This window comes from Neoarius graeffei, chromosome 22 (assembly GCF_027579695.1).
Source record: "Neoarius graeffei isolate fNeoGra1 chromosome 22, fNeoGra1.pri, whole genome shotgun sequence".
NCBI lineage: Eukaryota > Metazoa > Chordata > Actinopteri > Siluriformes > Ariidae > Neoarius > Neoarius graeffei.
This window is the reverse complement of record NC_083590.1, coordinates 42,893,120-42,915,444: the sequence shown is the minus strand read 5'-3', so window position 1 is coordinate 42,915,444 and position 22,325 is coordinate 42,893,120. Positions and strand designations below refer to the sequence as shown.

The 22,325-nt window shown below is 39.8% G+C and overlaps 1 protein-coding gene across 1 annotated transcript in view; it reads right to left on the bottom strand.

Annotated features, from left to right (window-relative positions):
• Nucleotides 1–22,325, bottom strand: part of col11a2 (collagen, type XI, alpha 2) — a 239,729-nt gene that overhangs the window by 15,279 nt on the left and 202,125 nt on the right. Inside the window, exons 37-57 of the mRNA XM_060904819.1 lie at nt 11,522–11,719; nt 11,252–11,305; nt 11,049–11,156; nt 10,856–10,963; nt 10,706–10,759; nt 8,636–8,689; nt 8,408–8,515; nt 8,270–8,323; nt 7,058–7,111; nt 6,905–6,958; nt 6,767–6,820; nt 6,506–6,613; nt 6,370–6,423; nt 6,181–6,234; nt 2,776–2,829; nt 2,342–2,395; nt 1,547–1,654; nt 868–921; nt 590–751; nt 221–274; nt 99–134 (exon numbers count right to left, since the gene is read on the bottom strand). Of these exons, the coding sequence (XP_060760802.1) occupies nt 99–134; nt 221–274; nt 590–751; nt 868–921; nt 1,547–1,654; nt 2,342–2,395; nt 2,776–2,829; nt 6,181–6,234; nt 6,370–6,423; nt 6,506–6,613; nt 6,767–6,820; nt 6,905–6,958; nt 7,058–7,111; nt 8,270–8,323; nt 8,408–8,515; nt 8,636–8,689; nt 10,706–10,759; nt 10,856–10,963; nt 11,049–11,156; nt 11,252–11,305; nt 11,522–11,719 (1,638 nt within the window). The remainder of the gene's footprint in view (nt 1–98; nt 135–220; nt 275–589; nt 752–867; nt 922–1,546; nt 1,655–2,341; nt 2,396–2,775; nt 2,830–6,180; nt 6,235–6,369; nt 6,424–6,505; nt 6,614–6,766; nt 6,821–6,904; nt 6,959–7,057; nt 7,112–8,269; nt 8,324–8,407; nt 8,516–8,635; nt 8,690–10,705; nt 10,760–10,855; nt 10,964–11,048; nt 11,157–11,251; nt 11,306–11,521; nt 11,720–22,325) is intronic.

The window sequence follows — 22,325 nt, the reverse complement described above, 5'->3', positions numbered from 1 at the left end:
ATGACATTAGCTGATGTAGCACAACTTTCAGGATGTTTGTGGTATTTGTAACTGTTGATGTTACTATATATCTGCCATAAATATTAATAACTACCCACCATAGCACCTTTTGCTCCCTTAACACCCCTCTGGCCCTGTGAAAATGTACAAAATTGTAAAATTTAAATTTACACCAATTTATGTATCAACTGTAAACAAAGTTTTGCCAAGAGATACTCACAGGCAAACCAGGAGGACCAGCAGGGCCCAGAGGGCCAGTTCCACCAGAAACACCCTGGAACACAGCATAGCATATGAAATGCAATGTGTCCATATTGAGTAAAACTTATCCTCCTCTGTATTACACTGTATGTACAGTCAGGTCCATGTATTCAAATAGAACTAGTCATATTAGGCTGTATCCAGCATTGGCAACTGAATATCAGGACTTAATCCACAATTAATGGGGAAACGTGCTCATATTCAGAATCGATTTCTACACATATTTAAGTTATTTTCTGAGCACCCCAGCAAATCACCTGCATCTGGTTTCTGTCTATATCATGCAAGAAAATGCTGAGCTATATGAGGCTGTAGAAATGTCACTTACAGTTTCTCCCTTTGACCCAGAAGATCCTTGAGGGCCAGGCAGTCCTCTGTCTCCCTTTTCTCCCTGTTCACCTGGAGGTCCGATCAGACCAATCATACCTGAATGTCCCTTTTCACCCTTAGCACCAAAGTCACCACGCAGGCCTGGCAAACCTAAAGGACCCTGTGAAGGAAAAAGGAGGCATAGCATGACACAAACTATGGATTTATAATGGGTGTTAAAGTATATGCATTATCCATCACCAGTGCTAATGAAGTTTTAATTGTAGAAAGGCTTACTATGGGCCCAGAAGGTCCTTTCTCACCCGGACGTCCAGGAGCACCTTGTTCTCCCTGAGAGAAATCAGAAATCAGTGTGAAATATCTCATCTCATCTCATCTCATTATCTCTAGCCGCTTTATCCTGTTCTACAGGGTCGCAGGCAAGCTGGAGTCTATCCCAGCTGACTACGGGTGAAAGGTGGGGTACACCCTGGACAAGTCACCAGGTCATCACAGGGCTGACACATAGACACAGACAACCATTCACACTCACATTCACACCTACGGTCAATTTAGAGTCACCAGTTAACCTAACCTGCATGTCTTTGGACTGTGGGGGAAACCGGAGCATCTGGAAGAAACCCACGTGGACATGGGGAGAACATGCAAACTCCGCACAGAAAGGCCCTCGCCGGCCATGGGGCTCGACCCCGAACCTTCTTGCTGTGAGGCGACAGCGCTAACCACTACACCACCGTGCCATCCCAGTGTGAAATATATTTTAAAAAATAATGCTTTTGTACACTGATGAACCATGTCTGCAGCACAGGAAATGTGATAGCACAGATGTTTTAGATATTAGAGTAGGTGTTTAATCTAATCCCTTGTATCAAACATGGCTTTAATTAAACAGACAGACAGACCGACAGACAGGCAGATCGATAGTGGCCAGTAAATAGGGCAACTGAGAGCATACCACTGAACCGGGCAGTCCTCTCAGACCCTCTGTTCCTGGCTTTCCAGGAGGTCCTTGTGACCCAACAGGGCCTGTTTTTCCTGGGGCCCCAACAGCTCCTGGACTTCCCTGAGGAAAAGTTTAAAAAAGGGAGAGAGATTCAAATACTGATATTTCATAGTAATACACAGATATATTGTAAATTGTTCTATTTGGGACTAGAGTCTCTTCAGTTTTATGATATTACTTTTTATTGGATTCCCCCCCCCCACACACACACACTTTTTTCCATAATAGGTCTCCCTGTCACACGACAGCTACCAACCAGGGAGGGTACATGAGGGCAACCTCAGAGGCACGTGACACCAGCTTACCACATCCTTTCAAATTGCTGACTGCTGTTTATGCAACAACATGAGGATATTTCCACTCAGAGGAAACTTTCTACTTTCCACTCAGAGGAAAGTGCTATCCATATACATGAGCTCACAGAACCCCAAGATTGGCTACAATGTCACTGTAATTGACAGGGGTGAGAGAATGTCACCCCTCTCTGATTATACAGGTCAGTTTGGCACTCTTTGGCTCCCAGCCATGGATGGGGATCATTGGGATGGGGAGCACAGTACTCTCCAGATGATAGGGCGAACATTTTTCTGTTGCACGACTCGAGATCCACTGCTACTTCTATAAAATCACAATATAATCTCCTCCAGCAACACATAATTAAGAATCTGAATGAAAAGCACAATAGCGTTAACATTTCATCAATGACAATTTCATGAAAATTCATATGAGATCATAAATATTCTTTACCTTGATTCCCTTCTCTCCTTCACGGCCTTCAGGTCCTCTTGCACCTGGTGGCCCCTTAAAACGATTATAAGTATTTTAGAAAAGTGTTAAGTGTTTACTATAAGTAAACACTTAACATCTATGTCAATTATTAAAATTGCATGAAAGACCCAGATCAGACACTTCTAATATATCAGTTTAACATCACAGAAAAGAGCAAAACAATAGCAGGCCAGATCAGGATATTGGATCATATAATCAACATGAGCTTTAATGGCATACTGCAGAAAATGAGCAAAAATAAGCCTAACAACTAAATATTACACACAATGGCATTCAAGTTATTGGAAATGCTGTAATTATTGGGCAGCTACTTATTAGCTGAAGAAATCTTCACAAAAATCATTTATCAGTTTCTTTTTGAATGATAATATTTCCTCTGAGCATACACTTACTCTTTTTCCTGTAGGCCCAGGTGGTCCATTTACACCAGGAGGTCCTGGTGAACCCTGAAATGATTGGGGGAAAAAATTATACAGTACTGTGCAAAAGTTAAAAAAAAAAGATGGAGACAACCCTTTAGTTTTCAATCAAATGGCCATTCAGGACTTACTGTTAATGATTTGTTTGGAAATAATAATAATAATAATAATAATAATAATAATAATGGTAAAATATGTACAGTACATTAAATCCATTTTCAGTCAAACAGCCATGCAGTACTTCTTTATGCAGTTTAATATTACTAATCAAACATCATATAGATCCATAAATACAGATATAATAATATTTTTCTGCTGAATATCTGTTTGATTTTCTGTTAAAATATATTTTCCCATCATTATTATTACTGATTATATTATGAGTCATTTGTAATATTGACTCATATTGTCTGCATGTACTTGTCTGCATATTGTTCTTGTTCATAACTCACACAAAGATCAACACTACTGCTGACTTAACAGTAAATCAACTTTCAATTTCAATCAAAAGTTTAATTGTTAGTTAACCATAATGGTGAGAACATGTACAGTACATTAAATCCAATTTCAGTCAAACAGCCATGCAGTACAGTGCAAACATGCAGACAAGTACATGCAGACAATATGAGTCAATATTACAAATGACTCATAATATAATCAGTTTTTACTGCTGAAGATCTGTGTTATTTTCTGTGAAACATATTTCCCCATTATTATTCAGTAGGTTTATATGCACACTAATACTCCACTATTAGTCCAAATATGACAATATTTGGAATTTGATACAGGTTGTGTAAACAGCATATTCTTTTTGGATATTCCAGTTAAGACGTAGGATATATTGATATTCTTCAGGTTTTAGGAGCATTCTTTGGACATGTATATGGCGCATTTGGAATATGCATCTCAATTCAGGTTTTTATGGTAGTTTGCGACACACAACCTCTTGCCTGTTTACAGTCAACTCAGTGTATTGTACACAAACCAACTAGACAATCAGAACATCCGTGGCTGCATGGAAATGGGAATATTAGTAGAATATTCATTTTCATTAGCCATGTAAACAGCTTAGTAGGAAGTGTTACTAAATTTACAGTGGTGCTTGAAAGTTTGTGAACCCTTTAGAATTGTCTATATTTCTGCATAAATATGATCTAAAACATCAGATTTTCACACAAGTCCTAAAAGTAGATAAAGAGAACCCAGTTAAACAAATGAAACAAAAAAATTATTATACTTGGTCATTTATTTATTGAGGAAAATGATCCAATATTACATATCTGTGAGTGGCAAAAGTATGTGAACCTTTGCTTTCAGTATCTGGTGTGACCCCCTTGTGCAGCAATAACTGCAACTAAACATTTCTGGTAACTGTTGATCAGTCCTGCACACCAGCTTGGAGGAATTTTAGCCCATTCCTCCATACAGAACAGCTTCAACTCTGGGATGTTGGTGGGTTTCCTCACATGAACTACTCACTTCAGGTCCTTCCACAACATTTTGATTGGATTAAGTTTGGGACTTTGACTTGGCCATTCCAAAACATTAACTTTATTCTTCTTTAACCATTCTTTGGTAGAATGACTTGTGTGCTTAGGATCGCTGTCTTGCTGCATGACCCACCTTCTCTTGAGATTCAGTTCATGGACAGATGTCCTGACATTTTCCTTTAGAATTTGCTGGTATAATTCAGAATTCATTGTTCCACCAGTGATGGCAAGCCGTCCTGGCCCAGATGCAGCAAAACAGGCCCAAACCATGATACTACTACCACTATGTTTCACAGATGGGATAAGGTTCTTATGCTGAAATGCTGTGTTTTCTTTTCTCCGAACATAACACTTCTCATTTAAACCAAAAAGTTCTATTCTGGTCTCATCCGCCCACAAAACATTTTCCCAATAGCCTTCTGGCTTGTCCACATGATCTTTAGCAAACTGCAGGCAAGCAGCAATGTTCCTTTTGGAGAGCAGTTGCTTTCCCCTTGCAACTCTGCCATGCACACCATTGTTGTTCAGTGTTCTCCTGATGGTGGACTCATGAACATTAACATTGGCTAATGTGAGAGAGGCTTTCAGTTGCTTAGAAGTTACGCTGGGGTCATTTGTGACCTCGCCGACTATTACACGCCTTGCTCTTGGAGTGATCTTTGTTGGTCGACCACTCCTGGGGAGGGTAACAATGGTCTTGAATTTCTTCCATTTGTACACAATCGGTCTGACTGTGGATTGGTGGAATCCAAACTCTTTAGAGATGGTTTTGTAACCTTTTCCAGTCTGATGAGCATCAACAACGCTTTTTCTGAGGTCCTCAGAAATCTCCTTTGTTCGTGCCATGATACACTTCCACAAACTTGTGTTGTGAAGATCAGACTTTGATAGATCCCTGTTCTTTAAATAAAACAGTGTGCCCACTCACACCTGATTGTCATCCCATCGATTGAAAACACCTGACTCTAATTTCACCTTCAAATTAACTGCTAATCTTAGAGGTTCACATACTTTTGCCACTCACAGATATGTAATATTGGATCATTTTCCTCAATAAATAAATGACCAATTATAATATTTTTGTCTCATTTGTTTCACTGGGTTCTCTTTATCTACTTTTAGGACTTGTGTGAAAATTTGATGTTGTTTTAGGTCATATTTATGCAGAAATATAAAAAAATCTAAAGGGTTCACAAACTTTCAAGCCCCACTGTACATGCACAGAATATTCTTATTTTTGCCCTTATTCAGAAAAAGACAATATTTCTACTAAGCTATTCTATTGTAAATGATTCTTTTTCTGAATAAGGTCAAAAACTGAAATGTTTAGTGTATGCAAGTGTTTGTTAGTATTCCTGTTCATAAATCACACAGCGAAGAAATGGATAACTACTGGAGATGTGGATAGGCTCACACACTAGATCTTTACACTTGACCTTGTAAAAAATAACATTGAACCTTACAACCTTAGTCAAGGAAAAAAGGAACATTTGTAATAAAACAAATCAAAAAGGTCTGATGACTTTCAGTTAAATTCCAAGGCTATTATCAGTTCTTCCTTGCTACTCCACCTGTCTGCTCTTATCTAGTGTCGTCATATATATACACACAATACAATGAATTCCTCTGTAATAAAGTATTTAAAGGTGTATCTCAAGTCAGAGATTACTCTTTATTTTCCACTACTACTGCAGCTGTAGATGATGCTTTTCCAGAGATATAACCCCAAAAGTATGCCCTTAGTTTTCTAGCTATGAATGATAAAAGTATGGGTTGATTAAATTGCCAGTCCACTATAAATTCAGTTTTTCAACACACTAAGGTTGTGCAAACGTACAGGCTCAAATGACTTGGGTACGCTCAAATATGAGAAAAATGTGCCACTTACTGCCTCTCCTTGTTCACCATCCTCTCCTCTGTCTCCCTTTGCTCCATCTTGGCCCTTGTAAACATCAAGGGTAAGAAAAGTTCAGAATTATTATTATTATTATTACAGCTATATCAATGACAAAAATCTGTAACTAGGAATCATACCAAATATAGAACCAGGTCAGATGAAAACGTAATATGTACTCACTCTATGCCCAACTTCTCCAGGAGGACCAGGATCACCAGGGAAACCGACAGGACCCTGAAACAGAAATATATAAGTCACTAATAAATCATGATGGAGTCTACTTTTTTGTCAGGCTGATTCATACTTTGACACTTACAGGGTTTCCTTTAGGTCCATCATCTCCAGTGGGTCCCTTTCCACCTGGAGGACCAGGCATACCTGGTTGTCCAGCCTCACCTTTCTCACCATGCTCTCCTCTTGGGCCCTGCCATGAGCCAATCAAATTGCATGGAAAAAAGATTATTATTATTATTATTTTTTTATAAAAGTCTACTAGCATTTAATATTATGAGCAATTTAAGCAATTTTGAATTTGTTAAAAGATTGTGTAAGTAGTAAATTTTAAGTTAATTTTCACCTTCTTTCCTGGCTCTCCACCAATACCAGCTGGTCCAGATTCACCAGGTTCACCCTGTTGACACATCATTATAAATTATACATCAAAATAACATTAGATAGTTCTTAACCTAGAAAAACTATACTTTTTGTTGTTTACCTTCTCTCCAGGTGGACCTGGGTTACCCAAACCACCAGGGGGACCTTGAGGACCCTGATTATATTTACACAAAGACATGTCTTGATGATAATGTTTTTATTAAACAAATTATATGTAGTTAAAAAAAGTAACATTTCATAGTAAATTACTCACATCAGCACCATTAGGACCTGCTGGGCCACGGGGCCCGGGAGGTCCAGGAGGACCCTAAGAACCAAAAATGATCAACAGTTCTATGGGAACAATTCTGGAATTTGGAACATTGCCTTGTAAATTTACTTCACTTGGATGTACAAAGGTACAATGTTTCAGGTAAGTATTCACCCTTGAACTTTTCAACATTCTTTAGAGTTGACACCTGGAACAGAAATGGACTTCACTAGGAGTTTAACCATTTGATTTATATAATATATAAGGGCCATCTACCAAAAGACATCAAGTAGACCAGACACTCCAAAAAATTAAAAAAATAAAAGAGAGGCTTAATGAAAGAGTATTGATTTATATATAAATCAATACTCTTGCATTAAGCCTCTCTTTTTCTTTTTTTGGAGTGTCTGGTCTACTTGATGTCTTTTGATAAATGGCCTTTATACTGAGATCATGTGACACATTTCACTCAGATGGCCGCCTTTCAACAAATGATATGACTTATGGCAATGGGGTTAATATTTATGCAGTCAGAACTTTTCATTTGTAGTTTCTTTTTTTGCAAACATTGTTGATTCTTTCCCAGACTTTAAGTTCATGGGGTATTGTGTGTAAATTCTTGACATATAATCCCAATTAAACTCATTTCACTTTCAGGTTATAACATTACAAAATGTGGAAATATTCAAGGAAGTGAATCCTTAAGCTAGTATTTCACTGGGCTGTGACAGCTTGCGACAAATTGCGAATGTCATTCGCGAGAGAGTTTCAAAAGTGTCTTGAAACATTCGTGGGGCTTCTCAATTTCCTCACATGAGTCGCTAAGTGTCGCTCCTTCGTCGCTGAAATTTTGAACATGTTCAAAAAATTTGTGCGACAAAATTTCTCTCAAAATAACCGCAAATGCGTCGCTGGTGTCGCAAAACCATCACGAACCCTTCTCAAGTCAGTTTCCGTGAGGCTTCCTCTACTCCCCTGCCTGCCAAGGGAAAGCGGGGCTGCGACAGCCTGCAACTAGTTGGAGACACAACAATTACGGTAAAATATGCGAATATCAATTCAGTGTGATTCAAAGTTAAAATTGTCGCTAATTCGCATATTTTATCGCAATTGTTGTGTCTCCAACTCGTCGCGGGCTGTCGCAGCCCAGTGAGATACTACCTTTACATAAAACAATGTTTATTGGCTCAGCAAACACAAATTCTCAACACTCACCAGTGGTCCAACATCTCCTGTTTCACCCTTCTCTCCTGCGGAACCTGGCAAGCCCTAGATTTAAAAAAAAAAAAAGGTAATTTCACTCCTGTATAGTAATTTCTGAATGAGAGGTGGCATTGATATTTAGTTTGATACCTGTAGCCCAATAGGGCCTGGAGGACCAGGAAATCCTCTTGTTCCTTCATCTCCTTTAGCACCGAATGCACCCTGCTGACCTCTAGCACCTGTTTCACCATCAGCTCCCTAATAAAAAGAAAAATAAATGCAGGCATAAGCTCACAAAAATGACCTTTTAATAGGTTAATCAAAATATTATTAAGTGTTAGATTATTAATTAAATAAATTAGAAAGAGTTACACTTACAGGAGCACCAGGCTGTCCAACAGGACCCATTGACCCAGGTGGACCAGGAGGACCCTGCCAATAAACATTTCTCATTACATGTACATTGCAATACACTACTGTATGTGCAAAATTAACAAACTACTATGATATGACAATTTTTTGTAAAAACATAGCTGAAACAGCAATTAAAGGGGATCTACTAAATGTGAAGGCAAAGCCTCAATCTGTTCCTGAAATACTGCCTCACTTCTCTCACTGATCGGGTTGGTCTCCTGATACCGTCTTCCAGATTAGTCAAGTTCCAAATGAACTCAAAGCTCGTTTGTTAACTTTAGGTCATGTAGCTCAATATACAGTATGTGACATGGTGGGTCTCAATACATAAAACTGTTGCTGAGATGCCCTTGCTTCCCTTTTGGAAACTTCTCTGTCAGGTTTGTGTGTAATGGGTGACCCATCACACATCAAAATATGAAAAACAAGTGTTGTTCGGGTTGGTCTCCTAATGTCATCTTCCAGATTAGACAAAACTTGTAGAAGAAGCAGTGAAAAAACACAGTTTTTGAAAAAATAAAAAATGGGTCATGTGACCCCATAGCAATGGTAACTACACTGCTATGACGGGGCACGCTTGTAGTGCTTCATTTAGCCAAGTTAGCTGTTATTGATCAGTATGGGAAGGTTTTGCTGCATTTTGGATGTACAAATAGTTTTTAATAAAACAAAGACATCAGATTTTTTTTTTATTTACCAAAAGTAATTCATCATCGGGGGAAAAATAGAGAAATTTCTAAACGTAGAAGGGAAAAACGGGGAAAAAACCTTCAGTGGGACTCGGTGTTGAACGGAGAGGTCAAAACCCTCTGGTATGCTCACTTCATTTCCACTAAGGTAAGAATAAAAAAAAAATCAGCAAGGTGTTTATTCTTATACAGTGAAGTGAACATGAGCAACACAGCAGCTCACCAGAGCCTAACCTTCACCGAGACTTAAAAAGTGCATTTACATTCAGGGATCCTTTAGCGCATGCTGTGCATGTGCTTGGGAACCAGTCATTATGGGAAACACCTGATGCTGATTTGAGTGCAATCAACATGCTGTTTTTGCAGAGACTTTGTGAAGTATTCTGTTAGGTATGCGGCGGTAGATGGGTCTAAGTGCAGGAAGAGTGTTTATTAGTGATATTTACAAAAACAAAACACAAATGAAACCAAAAGCAGAGTCATAAACATGGCTAGAAACAAACGTGACCATGATAATGATAATACTTCACAAAGCCTCTGTGTCCTTATTTGCATGTGCTGATTGTGCTCAAATCAGACCGGTCTACTGCCACATACCTGACAGAATACTTCACAATGTCTCTGTGAAAACAGTGTGTTGATTACACTCAAATCAGCATCAGGTGTTTGCAGAGTAAATGTTTGAGTAAATCTCATCTCATCTCATTATCTCTAGCCGCTTTATCCTGTTCTACAGGGTCGCAGGCAAGCTGGAGCCTATCCCAGCTGACTACGGGCGAAAGGCGGGGTACACCCTGGACAAGTTGCCAGGTCATCACAGGGCTGACACATAGACACAGACAACCATTCACACTCACATTCACACCTACGGTCAATTTAGAGTCACCAGTTAACCTAACCCGCATGTCTTTGGACTGTGGGGGAAACCGGAGCACCCGGAGAAAACCCACGCGGACACGGGGAGAACATGCAAACTCCACACAGAAAGGCCCTCGCCAGCCACGGGGCTCGAACCCAGAACCTTCTTGCTGTGAGGCGACAGTGCTAACCACTACACCACCGTGCCGCCTGTTTGAGTAAATTGTAAATGTAAATTGTAAATGTTTGTCCAAATTTGTAAATTGTAAATGTTTGTCCAAATTTGCCCTATTGGTGGCACTAAAGCTACTGAGTGGCAGATACCAAAATTGCTATGAAGATAGCAGAGACTGTCCTCTATCACTTTGCCAAATTGTACAAAGCATTATATGGACTCCCATATGGAATTATAAGAATAATAATTAGAGGAAAACATACAATTCCAATAGTTCCAATAATTATGATTGCAGCAAGTATACTGACTTACTTGTTCTCCCTTGGCTCCCTTTGCACCCTTATGCCCATGCTCTCCAACCTCACCCTGACAGAAGTTAAATCATATAATTTTAAGAACAAACATTCACTGAAGCCAGGGACTAATGTTTTGATTATGAGTAGAGGTGAATAGGTCCCTGACTTTGTCACCATCCTCTCCTGGAACACCAGAAGGACCAGCAGGACCTGGAAGCCCAACTGGGCCTTGAATGCCATCACGACCAGGTGGGCCAACTGGGCCTTTCTCTCCCTGGAACATAATAAAATCACAATACCAGTTTGATTCATGTTGACATGGATGATTCAATTTCAGTAAATCTGAGCTGGATACTCACAGGCACTCCTTTCTCTCCTGCAGCTCCAGGGGGTCCCTGAGGTCCAGGTCTTCCAGGGGGGCCAATGGGGCCTGCTGTGCCTGCAGAGCCTCTCTCACCTGGGGATCCCTACACACAAATTTAGTTTATGTTATTGAGAAATTTACATAAATTTAATTAGTATGCTTTTTTTTTTTTGTTAAGGTCTAATTTTAAATACTAACAGCTGGTCCAGGAGGTCCTGCCGGGCCTTCATTTCCTTTTAGCCCAACACCGCCCTATTAAGAGGATAAATAGCTTATGAAGACATCAATCACACAATAGTGCTGATTCAGTTGTCAGGTGACATGCAGCCACCATGTTCTGTACTGAACATAAAAGCAGGATTCTGCAATCACAATTAATTTAAAGCAATTCTGAGACATTGTGATATGATTCCTCTTGACACTTTGTGTACAATTTTTTTTTTCTTTTTTTGAAATGAATTTCCTTACTGGTGTTCCAGGAAGTCCTCTCTCTCCAGGGAAGCCTCTCAATCCAGGAGGTCCATTTTTTCCTGGGCCACCAGGAGGACCGGGATCTCCTTTGGTTCCTTCCTTACCTGAAGGGCCAGGAAGGCCTTGCTCACCTGGTGGTCCAGGGGGTCCAGTGTGGCCCCGCTCTCCCAATTGCCCTGTCTCTCCAGAAGGACCCTACATATAAAAGAATGATAAATTACCATAATACTTATTTCTACTGATTTATTATAGAGGTTTTCTCCTCTCAAACATTCACACACACATTCACATCTATGGACTTAACTGCATGCCTTTGGGGAAAACTGGAGCACCTGGAGGAAACCCATGTAGAGAACATACAAACTCCACACAGAAAGGCCCTTAGCAGTTACTGCACTTGAACCCAGAACCTTCTTGCTGTAAGGCAACAGTGCTAACCACTACACCACCGTGTCACCCATGGATAGTACAAAAGGTTCAAAAAATATGAGAAGGCTAAAGTGTTGTAGTACAACGTGACCACCAGGAGTATCAGTGTCTGAGTTTGGCTATAATTGCTTGCTGTTATCAAGATGTATAAGCATTTGTATGTGTGTTTTTCCTATTATGTTGATGCATATACAATGAATATGAAAGCAGGATAATAATAGGTATGACTAAATGATAACACAGAAATTATAATTATTTCCATGTAATCCATAGGGAAATATACTTCTTCCTTCTTCAACAGACAGTAACCAGTACAAAGCTAAAATAATATTCAAATCAGCTTAATAATAGTAGAAGAAAAATTAAAATTATTAAATGCAATAAGTTATCCATGTACTGTATCTCTTGTAAAATAACTTGTTATATGAACTGCATGTCATTTCTCAACTTTATGCCTATTAATGTGTGTGGAGTCTAAAAAAAAAAATCAATTTTTTTGTGTTTTGGATCATCCAAGTGCTCCAATAGTACAGTGCCCCCCTTGTAAAGATTAGTAAAAAAAAAAAAAAAAGGTTAGAAAAAATCCACCATTCGGTGAAGTTGCTTTACCTCACACTGAAAAAGTGAGAAAAATCCAAACTTTATTTGAAAGAAATTTCTTCAGAGAAAAACAAATCCCTCATGAAGAAATAATTATTTTCAACAAAAACACATGTGCCACTATTATTGGCACCAATGTGTTTAATACAACCTCCTTTTGCCAGTAATACAGTTATGAGTCTTCTCCTATAACTTTTCATAAGATTGGAGATACAGAGCAGGACATCCGAGACCATTCCTCTTTACACAATCCCTTTAGATCACCCAGGGTCCTCAGCCCTCTCTTGTGCTCTCTCCTCTTCCGCTCACTCCACAGGTTTTCAATGGGGTTCAGGTCAGGGGACTGAGACGGCCATGGCAGAAGCTTTTCTTAATTGTGTACTTAATTCTATCTCCCCCAAAAAATTCAACTGAATCAACTGAATGGGCTCCTTAAGCGTCTTATTTCCATTTCAGTTTAACATTCAGTCAAGTTCACCAATTTGTCATTGTGACAATTTGCCATATAATGGGACCTTCTCATGCTGCACGGTGTAGTTAGCAGGGCTGTAGTACTCGAGTCAGGTCTCAGGTGTACTTAATTCTATCTCCCCCCAAAAATTCAACTGAATGGGCTCCTTAAGCATCTTATTTCCATTTCAGTTTAACATTCAGTCAAGTTCACCAATTTGTCATTGTGACAATTTGTCATATAATGGGACCTTCTCATGCTGCACGGTGTAGTTAGCAGGGCTGTAGTACTCGAGTCAGGTCTCAGACATGTGACGTTTTTTCTATTGTCTTGGACTTGCCTTGGACTCATTGCAATTTGCACTCGAACTTGTCTTGGTCTTGGCTATTGGTCTCATCAAATATTCTAGTTGGTCTCAACTGAAATCAACTTCCTTTTAAAAATATATGCTTTTTTTCAAGTAACTCCTTCAGAACAAAATAACTGATTAAGCAAGCTTGTTCAGAAGTGGTCTCAAAGTGGTCTTCTTTGTTTTCTGTCTTGGTCTTGACTCTGTCTCTCTCATGTGGACTCAGTCTTGAGTTGGGTTTGAACCTCTTTGTACTTTGTATTGATTCAATCTTGACTATTCCTGGTTTTGAACTCGGCAAAGATGGTCTTGACTACAGCTCTGGTAGTTAGTGTTATAGCTATCTGTGTGCATCTGAAGATAATCCACCAGACTTCAGTGTGGAACCTGAGGATGAGTACTCCTGGCTCTACCTCTATACGTAAAATGTTCTAATGTGACTCATATAAACAAAGACTCATAAAATGAGGCATCCCCTTAGCTTTCCTAGAAGGGCCATCTAATTTGCAAAAGCATACTGAGGTAAGTTTTGATAATTTGCTAATGTTAACTGGCTATATTTAACTACTGTATATTAGCTTGTTTTCTTTGCTAATGCCAGGTTAGACTAGCATTGATTCCAGTAGCTAGTACATAATTGGCTAGACATCAAGTTAAATTCGAGCTAATGCTAAACATGATTTACAGAATATTTTACATCTGATTAATACATTAGCACATTTACAGAGATTGAAGGCTGTTTTCACAAGATACTGTATGCACCTTTCATTGTGCAGACCTCCCAAGTGATCTGCATCTGGCAGGTCAGACCTACAAAATGATATCCAAACCAGCTGACCCACCAAGACTTCAAAAAATCTGCATCAGAAAAATCTAAAGAGTAATGTCACTGATCTGTCAGGATTTATAACCAAGCTCCCCACACACTTCACACGCGGAGCAAAGCGCCATACTTAAGAGACTATGGTAATGTATTAACCTGATTTTTGATGCCTTTTGTGACCACAAGATACCCGATCATACTGTAAGTGCAAGACAACAGATCTTGATCACCAGATGACAAAATTTGTATCTTTATTTACATTAAATACATGGATTTTTATCCAGCACTTATTTTTAATTTGCTTTTTAAAAAGTAATGTGGAGTTATTTACTATTATTAATGTTTAATTATTTACACTTACTGGGAGCTCTGCTTTTATGCAGTGCCATATAGATAGATAGATGGATGGATGGATGGATGGATGGATGGATAAGCCCGAAATTATTTATACCCCTGACAAATTTTGATTTAAAGTTACTTTTATTCAACCAGCAAGTTTTTTTCTTGATTGGAAATGACACAGGCGTCTCCCAGAAGATAATAAGACAATGTTCAAGAGGCATCATTGTGGAAAAAATTATTTCTCAGCTTTTATTTACATTTGAACAAAAAGTGGCATGTCCAAAATTACTAATACCCTTCTCAATAATCAATAGAAAAGCCTTTATTGGCTATTACAGCAATCAAACGCTTCCAATAATTGCTGACCAACTTTTTGCATGTCTCCACTGGTATTTTTGCCCATTCATCTTTAGCGATGAGCTCCAACTCTTTCAGGTTGGAGGGTCTCCTTGCTATCACCCTGATCTTTAGCTCCCTCCACAGATTCTCAATTGGATTTAAGTCAGGACTCTGGCTGGGCCACTGCAAAATGTTAATGTTTTTGTCTGCTAACCATTTCTTCACCACTTTTGCTGTGTGTTTTGGGTCATTGTCATGCTGAAATGTCCACTGGTGCCCAAGGCCAAGTTTCTCTGCAGACCACCTGATGCTGTTGTTGAGAATCCTGATGTACTGCTCTTTTTTGCCGTTTACTGTGATTAGGTTCCCTGGTCCATTGGCTGAAAAACACCCCCAAAGCATTAGGTTCCCACCACCATGTTTGACAGTGGGGATGGTGTTCTTAGGGTTGAAGGCTTCTCATTTTTTACACCAAATGAAGGACATCATTGTGGCCAAACAATTCAATTTTTGTTTCATGTGACCATAAAACAGAAGACCAGGAGTCTTTTTCTTTGTCCAGATGAGCATTTGCAAAGGCCAAGCGGGCTTTTGTGTGCCTTATTTGGAGAAATGGCGTCCTCCTTGGTCTGCATCCGTGGAACCCAGCAGTGTGCAGTGTCAAGTCAAGTCATGTCAAGTTTATTTGTATAGCGCTTTTAACAATAAACATTGTCGCAAAGCAGCTTTACACAATTTGAACGACTTAAAACATGAGCTAATTTTATCCCTAATCTATCCCCAGTGAGCAAGCCTGTGGCGACGGTGGCAAGGAAAAACTCCCTCAGATGACATGAGGAAGAAATCTCGAGAGGAACCAGACTCAAAAGGGAACCCATCCTCATTTGGGCAACAACAGACAGCATGACTACAACATTAACAGTTTTAACAAGAAGTCAGTTTTGTTGATGTTATAAACTCTTCATTGATGGAAACTTGAGTGCAAAACTGTTCATGACAACTGCAGTCCGAAAGTTAGCAAGTCAACTGTAGTCCTCAGCCATAAAAGCATTACTGTAAGAGTCCAGAGCGTCCTCCAAGTGTGACTTTCAACTGTCCTCATGGGGCCGTCCTCCACAGGAGCGATGCGATGAGACTCCAACCAGACACAGGGCACCAGGATGGATCAGGCAGGTCCGAGGAATAGAAGAGGTCAGCATCTCGATCCCAGGACCAACATGTAACTCAGAGGGACAGATTTGGGGCCCGGCTAAATTTTGCAAAAAAATTTAAATCCAGGCCCAGCTAAATTTTGCAAAAAAAAAAAATACATCAACTCTCCCAAAAGCATGTGAAAAAAAAATGTGCTATGGTCTGATGAAACCAAGGTTGAACTTTTTAGCCACAATTCCAAAAGGTAAGTTTGGTGCAAAAACAACACTGCGCATCACCAAAAGAACACCATACCCATGGTGAAGCATGGTGGTGGCAGCATCATATTTTGGGGTTGTTTTTCTTCAGCTGGAACAGGGGCCTTTAGTCAAGGTGGAGGGAATTATGAACAGTTCTAAATACCAGTCAATTTTGACCCAAAACCTTCAGGTGTCTGCTAGAAAGCTGACGATGAAGAGGAATTTCATCTTTCAGCATGACAATGACCCCCAAAATTTTTTGGAATGGCCCATCCAGAGCCCAGACCTAAATCCAATTGAAAATCTGTGGGGTGACCTAAAGAGGGCTGTGCACAAGAGATGTCCTCGCAATCTGACAGATTTGGAGGGCTTTTGCAAGGAAGAGTGGGCAAATATTGCCAAGTCTATATGTGGCAGGCTGACAGACTCCTACCCAAAAAGATTGAAATTATTTGTCATGGTCTAATTTTTTTTTTTACATCAGAAAAACCGATCATTTTAACAGTGTGTGTGCACTTTTTATATCCAATGTGTGTGTGTCTGTCATTATATATCATTATCTCTAGCCGCTTTATCCTGTTCTACAGGGTCGCAGGCAAGCTAGAGCCTATCCCAAGGCGGGGTACACCCTGGACAAATTGCCAGGTCATCACAGGGCTTATATATATATATATATATATATATATATATATATATATATATATATACACACACATATACACACACACAGTACATATATTACTTTGACGCAAGTATTTTACTGGGAAATACAGCACTCGTATTTTTCATACGAACTATATCTGGGACATTGAGAGCTATAACTGTGATATGTCACAGTTATAGCTCTCAATGTCCCGGATATAGCACGTGAAGATAAACTTCATATCTTCAAGCCAACCTGTGAGTTTTCTTTTTATTATATAGACACATTCACAAACAAAAAGTACTCAAATGTATTAAAATAATTCACTGATATCCTCACAAGTGAGGATATTGAAAAATATGTTTTTCAATATCCTCACTTGTGAGGATATCAGTGAATTGTTTTAATACATTTGAGTACTTTTTGTTTGTGAATGTGTCTATATAATAAAAAGAAAACTCACAGGTTGGCTTGAAGATATGAAGTTTATCTTCACGTGTTGAAAAACTAATATTTTTCATGCAAAATACATCACAGATTTGAGTGACATATTTCCCGATATTTTACTCTGATGACATCTCTCCCAATGTTTTCCCGCTGACTTGATACATGTTGTCAAAATGGCAAACTGGTTCAAAATTAAAATTCTTTTGATTAACTTGCTTTTGTTGTTGTTGTTGTTGCTGTGTCCACATGGTGGCGTGAACATATAAAGTTTATCTTCTCAAGTTGAAAAATATACATTCACCACTCGAAGATAAACTTCATATCTTCATGTGACCGTGTAATATTCTCTATATATACACACAAATGCATAAGGCCTGTACATCTTCTGGTATGTATGGGGTTAGCTGATTGGGCACCTCTGCCGGTCATGCTGACAACTGCTCAATGAAATCTGTTTTTTTTTTTCATTCACAACAGTCTGACTACTTGACCACTTGCGAAACTTTTTTTTGGCATTTCACATGCTGGGATTACTGATTGCTTTGACAGGGCCCATGAGTTTACAAGCCTTCAGATGTATCACAGCTGCTGTCATTGCATGCATGTACCTACACAAAGTGTAATATTTCCAACCTTTTTTGTTTTAATTTTGATTATTATGGCTTATAGCTCATGAAATGCAGAAATACAGTATATCAAATTATTAGAATAGTTCCTAAGATTAATCAAAAAAGGATTTACAATATAGAAATGTCCAACTTCTGAAAAGTATGTTCATTTATACCCTCAATACATGGTTGGGACTCCTTTACCATGAATTACTGCATCAATGCGGCGTGGCATGGAGGCAATCAGCCTGTGGCACTACTGAGGTTTAATTGAAGCCCAAGTTGCATAGATAGTGGCCTTCAGCTTGTCTGTATTTTTTTGGTCGGGTGTTTCTCATCTTCCTCTTGACAATACCCCACAGATTCTCTATGGTCAGGTGAGTTAGCTGGCCAATCACGCACAGTCATATCATGGTCAGCAAACCATTTGGTCGTAGTTTTAGTATTATGGGCACAAACTGCTAAAAAAAATTAATGCTGGCTAAAACAGAAAGGTGTCAGCATTAACTTTTTCAGTCGTAATTTTTTCACCGGGCGGCACAGCGGTATAGTGGTTAGCACTGTTGCTTCTCAGCAAGAAGGTTCTGGGTTCAGTGGCCAACAGGGGCCTTTCTGTGTGGAGTTTGCATGTTCTCCCCATGGTTTCCTCTGGATGCTCCAGTTTCCCCCACAGTTCAAAGGCATGTGGTTAGGTTAACATGGGGCAGCCATGGTCTGAGGATGGGCTGAAGTGCCTTTGACTTAACCCCCAACTGCTCCCTGGGTGTTTAGCATAGTTGCCCACTGCTCTGGGTATGTGTGTGTGCTCATTACTCACTTGTGTGTGCATGTATGTGTTCACTGCTTCAGATGGGTTAAATGCAGAGGTTAAATTTTACTGTGTGCTTAACTCTGTGCTTGAGTGTACACATGTGCTTGGCTAGTTTGTGCTTGAGTGTATGTGTGCGCTACAGTTGCTCTTCTGTGGGATTGGACCATGTGGGCTAGCCTTCGTGCCCCATGCAAATCAATGAGCCTTGACCACCCATGGCCCTGTTGCCAGTTCACTGGTTGTCCTTCCTTGGACCACTTTTGGTAGGTACTAACCACTGCATACCAGGAACATCCCACAAGATGTGCCACTTTGGAGATGTTCAGACCCAGTCATCTCGTCATCACAATTTGGCCCTTGTCAAAGTTGCTCAGATCCTTACACTTGCCAATTTTTCCTGCTTCCAACACATCAACTTCAAGCACTGACTGATCTCTTGCTGCCTAATATATCCCACCCCTTGACAAGTGCCATTGTAACAACATAATCAATATAATCCACTTTACCTGTCAGTGTTTTTAATTTTATGGCTGATCGGTGTATAGTGCTAACTTCCTTGGTACCAAAAGGATTGCTGCTTTGTGAAGTGGTGACACAGAGCGTGTACATTTGCCAGATTTTACACATTGAATGTTGCATCATCACAGCCCAGGTTCCGTTGTGAAGCTGAGTGATCCTGACTCTACATATAGAATCTCATCTCATCTCATTATCTCTAGCCGCTTTATCCTTCTACAGGGTCGCAGGCAAGCTGGAGCCTATCCCAGCTGACTATGGGCGAAAGGCGGGGTACACCCTGGACATCAAATGATTCTCATCTTCAGTAGAATATCAACACCTTGAACAATTCTTAACCTCAGTGAGAATGATCAGGATTTGGAGAAAGTTTTATCCTTGGAATGAGTGCCAGAACTTTGACTGACTGATTCTCATCCATAATAAAGAACAGTATCAAAACTTAAGCAAATTTCCTCTTAATAGGTACAGTGCCTTGAAAAAGTATTCATAACCCTTGAACTTTTTCACATTTTTCCACCTTACAACCACAAACTTAAAAGTTTTTTATTGAGATTTTATGTGACAGACCAACACAGAGTAGCACATAATTGTGAAGTGAAACGAAAATGATAAATGGTCTTCAAAATTTTAAACAAATAAAAATCTGAAAATTGTGATGTGCATTAGTATTCAGCCCCCTGTATTCTGATACCTCTAAATACAATCCAGTGCAATCAGTTGCCTTCAGAAGTCATCTAATTAGTTAATAGAGTCCTACTGTGTGTAATTTACTCTCAGCATAAATACACTTGTTCTGTGAAGGCCTCAGTGGTTTGTTAGAGAACACTAAAGAACAAACAGCATCACGAAGACCAAAGAACTCACCAGACAGGTTAGGGATAAAGTTCTGGAGAAGTTTAAAGCAGGGTTAGGTTATTAAAAAAAATATCCCAAGCTCTGAACATCTCAAGAAGCACTGTTCAAGCCATCATTCAAAAATGGAAAAAGTATGGCACAACTGCAAACCTACCAAGACATGGCCGTCCACCTAAACTGACAGAGCGAGCAAGGAGAGCACTGGTCAGAGAAGAGGCCCATGATCACTCTGGGGGAGCTGCAGAAATCCACAGCTCAGGTGGGAGAATCTGTGCACAGGAAAACTATAAGTCGTACACTCCACAAATCTGGCCTTTTTGGAAGAGTGGCAAGAAGAAAGCCATTGTTGAAAGACAGGCATAAGAAGTCCCGTTTGCAGTTTGCCAGAAGCCATGTAGGGGACACAGCAAACATGTGGAAGAAAGTACTTTGATCAGATGAGACCAAAGTTGAACTTTTTGGCCTAAATGCAAAGCGCTATGTGTGGCGGAAAACTAACACTGCTCATCACCCTGCACACACCATCCCCACTGTGAAACATGTTGGTGGCAGCATCATGCTATGGGGATGCTTTTCTTCAGCAGGGACAGGGAAGCTGGTCAGAGTTGATGGGAAGATGGATGGAGCTAAATACAGGGCAATCCTGGAAGAAAACCTGTTGGAGGCTGCAAAAGACTTGAGACTGGGAAGGAGATTCACCTTCCAGCAAGACAATGACCCTAAACATACAGCCAGAGCTACAATGGAATGGTTTAGATCAAAGAATATTCATGTGTTAGAATGGCCCAGTCAAAGTCCAGACCTAAATCCCATTGAGCATCTGTGGCAAGACTTGAAAATTGCTGTTCACAGACGCCCTCCATCCAATCTGGCTGAGCTTGAGCTATTTTGCAAAGAAGAATGGGCAAAAATTTCAGTGTCTAGATGTGCAAAGCTGGTAGAGACATACCACAAAAGACTTGCAGCTGTAATTGCAGCAAAAGGTGGCTCTACAAAGTATTGACACAGGGGTGTTGAATACTAATGCACATCACATTTTTCAGATTTTTATTTGTTTAAAATTTTGAAGACCATTTATCATTTTCGTTTCACTTCACAATTATGTGCTACTCTGTGTTGGTCTATCACATAAAATCTCAATAAAAAACTTTTAAGTTTGTGGTTGTAAGGTGGAAAAATGTGAAAAAGTTCAAGGGGTATGAATACTTTTTCAAGGCACTGTATCAGTATCAACATTGTGAGCTATTCTTATTATCAGTAAAGTATGCTATTGACACTGTTCATGAGTCTTATCTCCTGTTGTCTGGCAAAGTATACTATGTGACCACTAGATCCATGTCCTAAGAAGTCAAAGGAAACCTCCCTGGCAATTCTTTACATAATGTTTCTATGAATGAATGCAGGATCACTAGGCTACCAGTGTTACTCAGATTGATGAGAATGGCCAGAAAATGATGTGATGTACTGGGGACCCTTTATAGGCTCCCCACATGGCATCACAGTCCCAAGGTAATGCGTTTGCTATTGATACCTAGCAAGGAAGCAAGCAAATGGGAATCCCCCCCTTGATCCAGAGGAAACCACACTGGTGGTCTTTCACTCAGTGATTTTATACTGGCAGATTTTATGTTTCCATCTCTGCCAACATAAAATAGCTATTGACTATGCTACATTTCTAACATGGATTAGCTAGTATATTCAAGGTTACCAAAATCTGCAAATGATGTGAGACTATCTTAATTGTTTTATATACACTTGCTTATTCAAAGTCAAGTCAAAGTCCCTTCCCATGCCATGTGGTGCCGACCTCTGTTTCCGTAGCCCTCGGCCTCTCGCCTATTACATAGCTAAGGTTACAGTGGGGGGCTAGCTCTCTGGTAACCGCGAAAGTTTGACTCCCCACTCGCATCTGTATTGCAGTGTGCCTTGCCAGACGGCAGGAGGTGCCATTTTTATGATGGTCTTTGGTATGACCTGACCATGAGTAGAACTTGCGATCTCCTGATCAAGAGACAGACACGCTAACCACTAGGCTAACTCATGGTACACTTGCTTATTACCTAGAGTTTATTAACTACAGTAGGCATGGTCTAACTAGCAAAGCAAATCATTGACTGCTTGATGCTCATGAAGAAGGAAAAGCTTAAGTTCATGAAAGATAGTAATCTAGCTTTCATTCACATTCACTAAGATG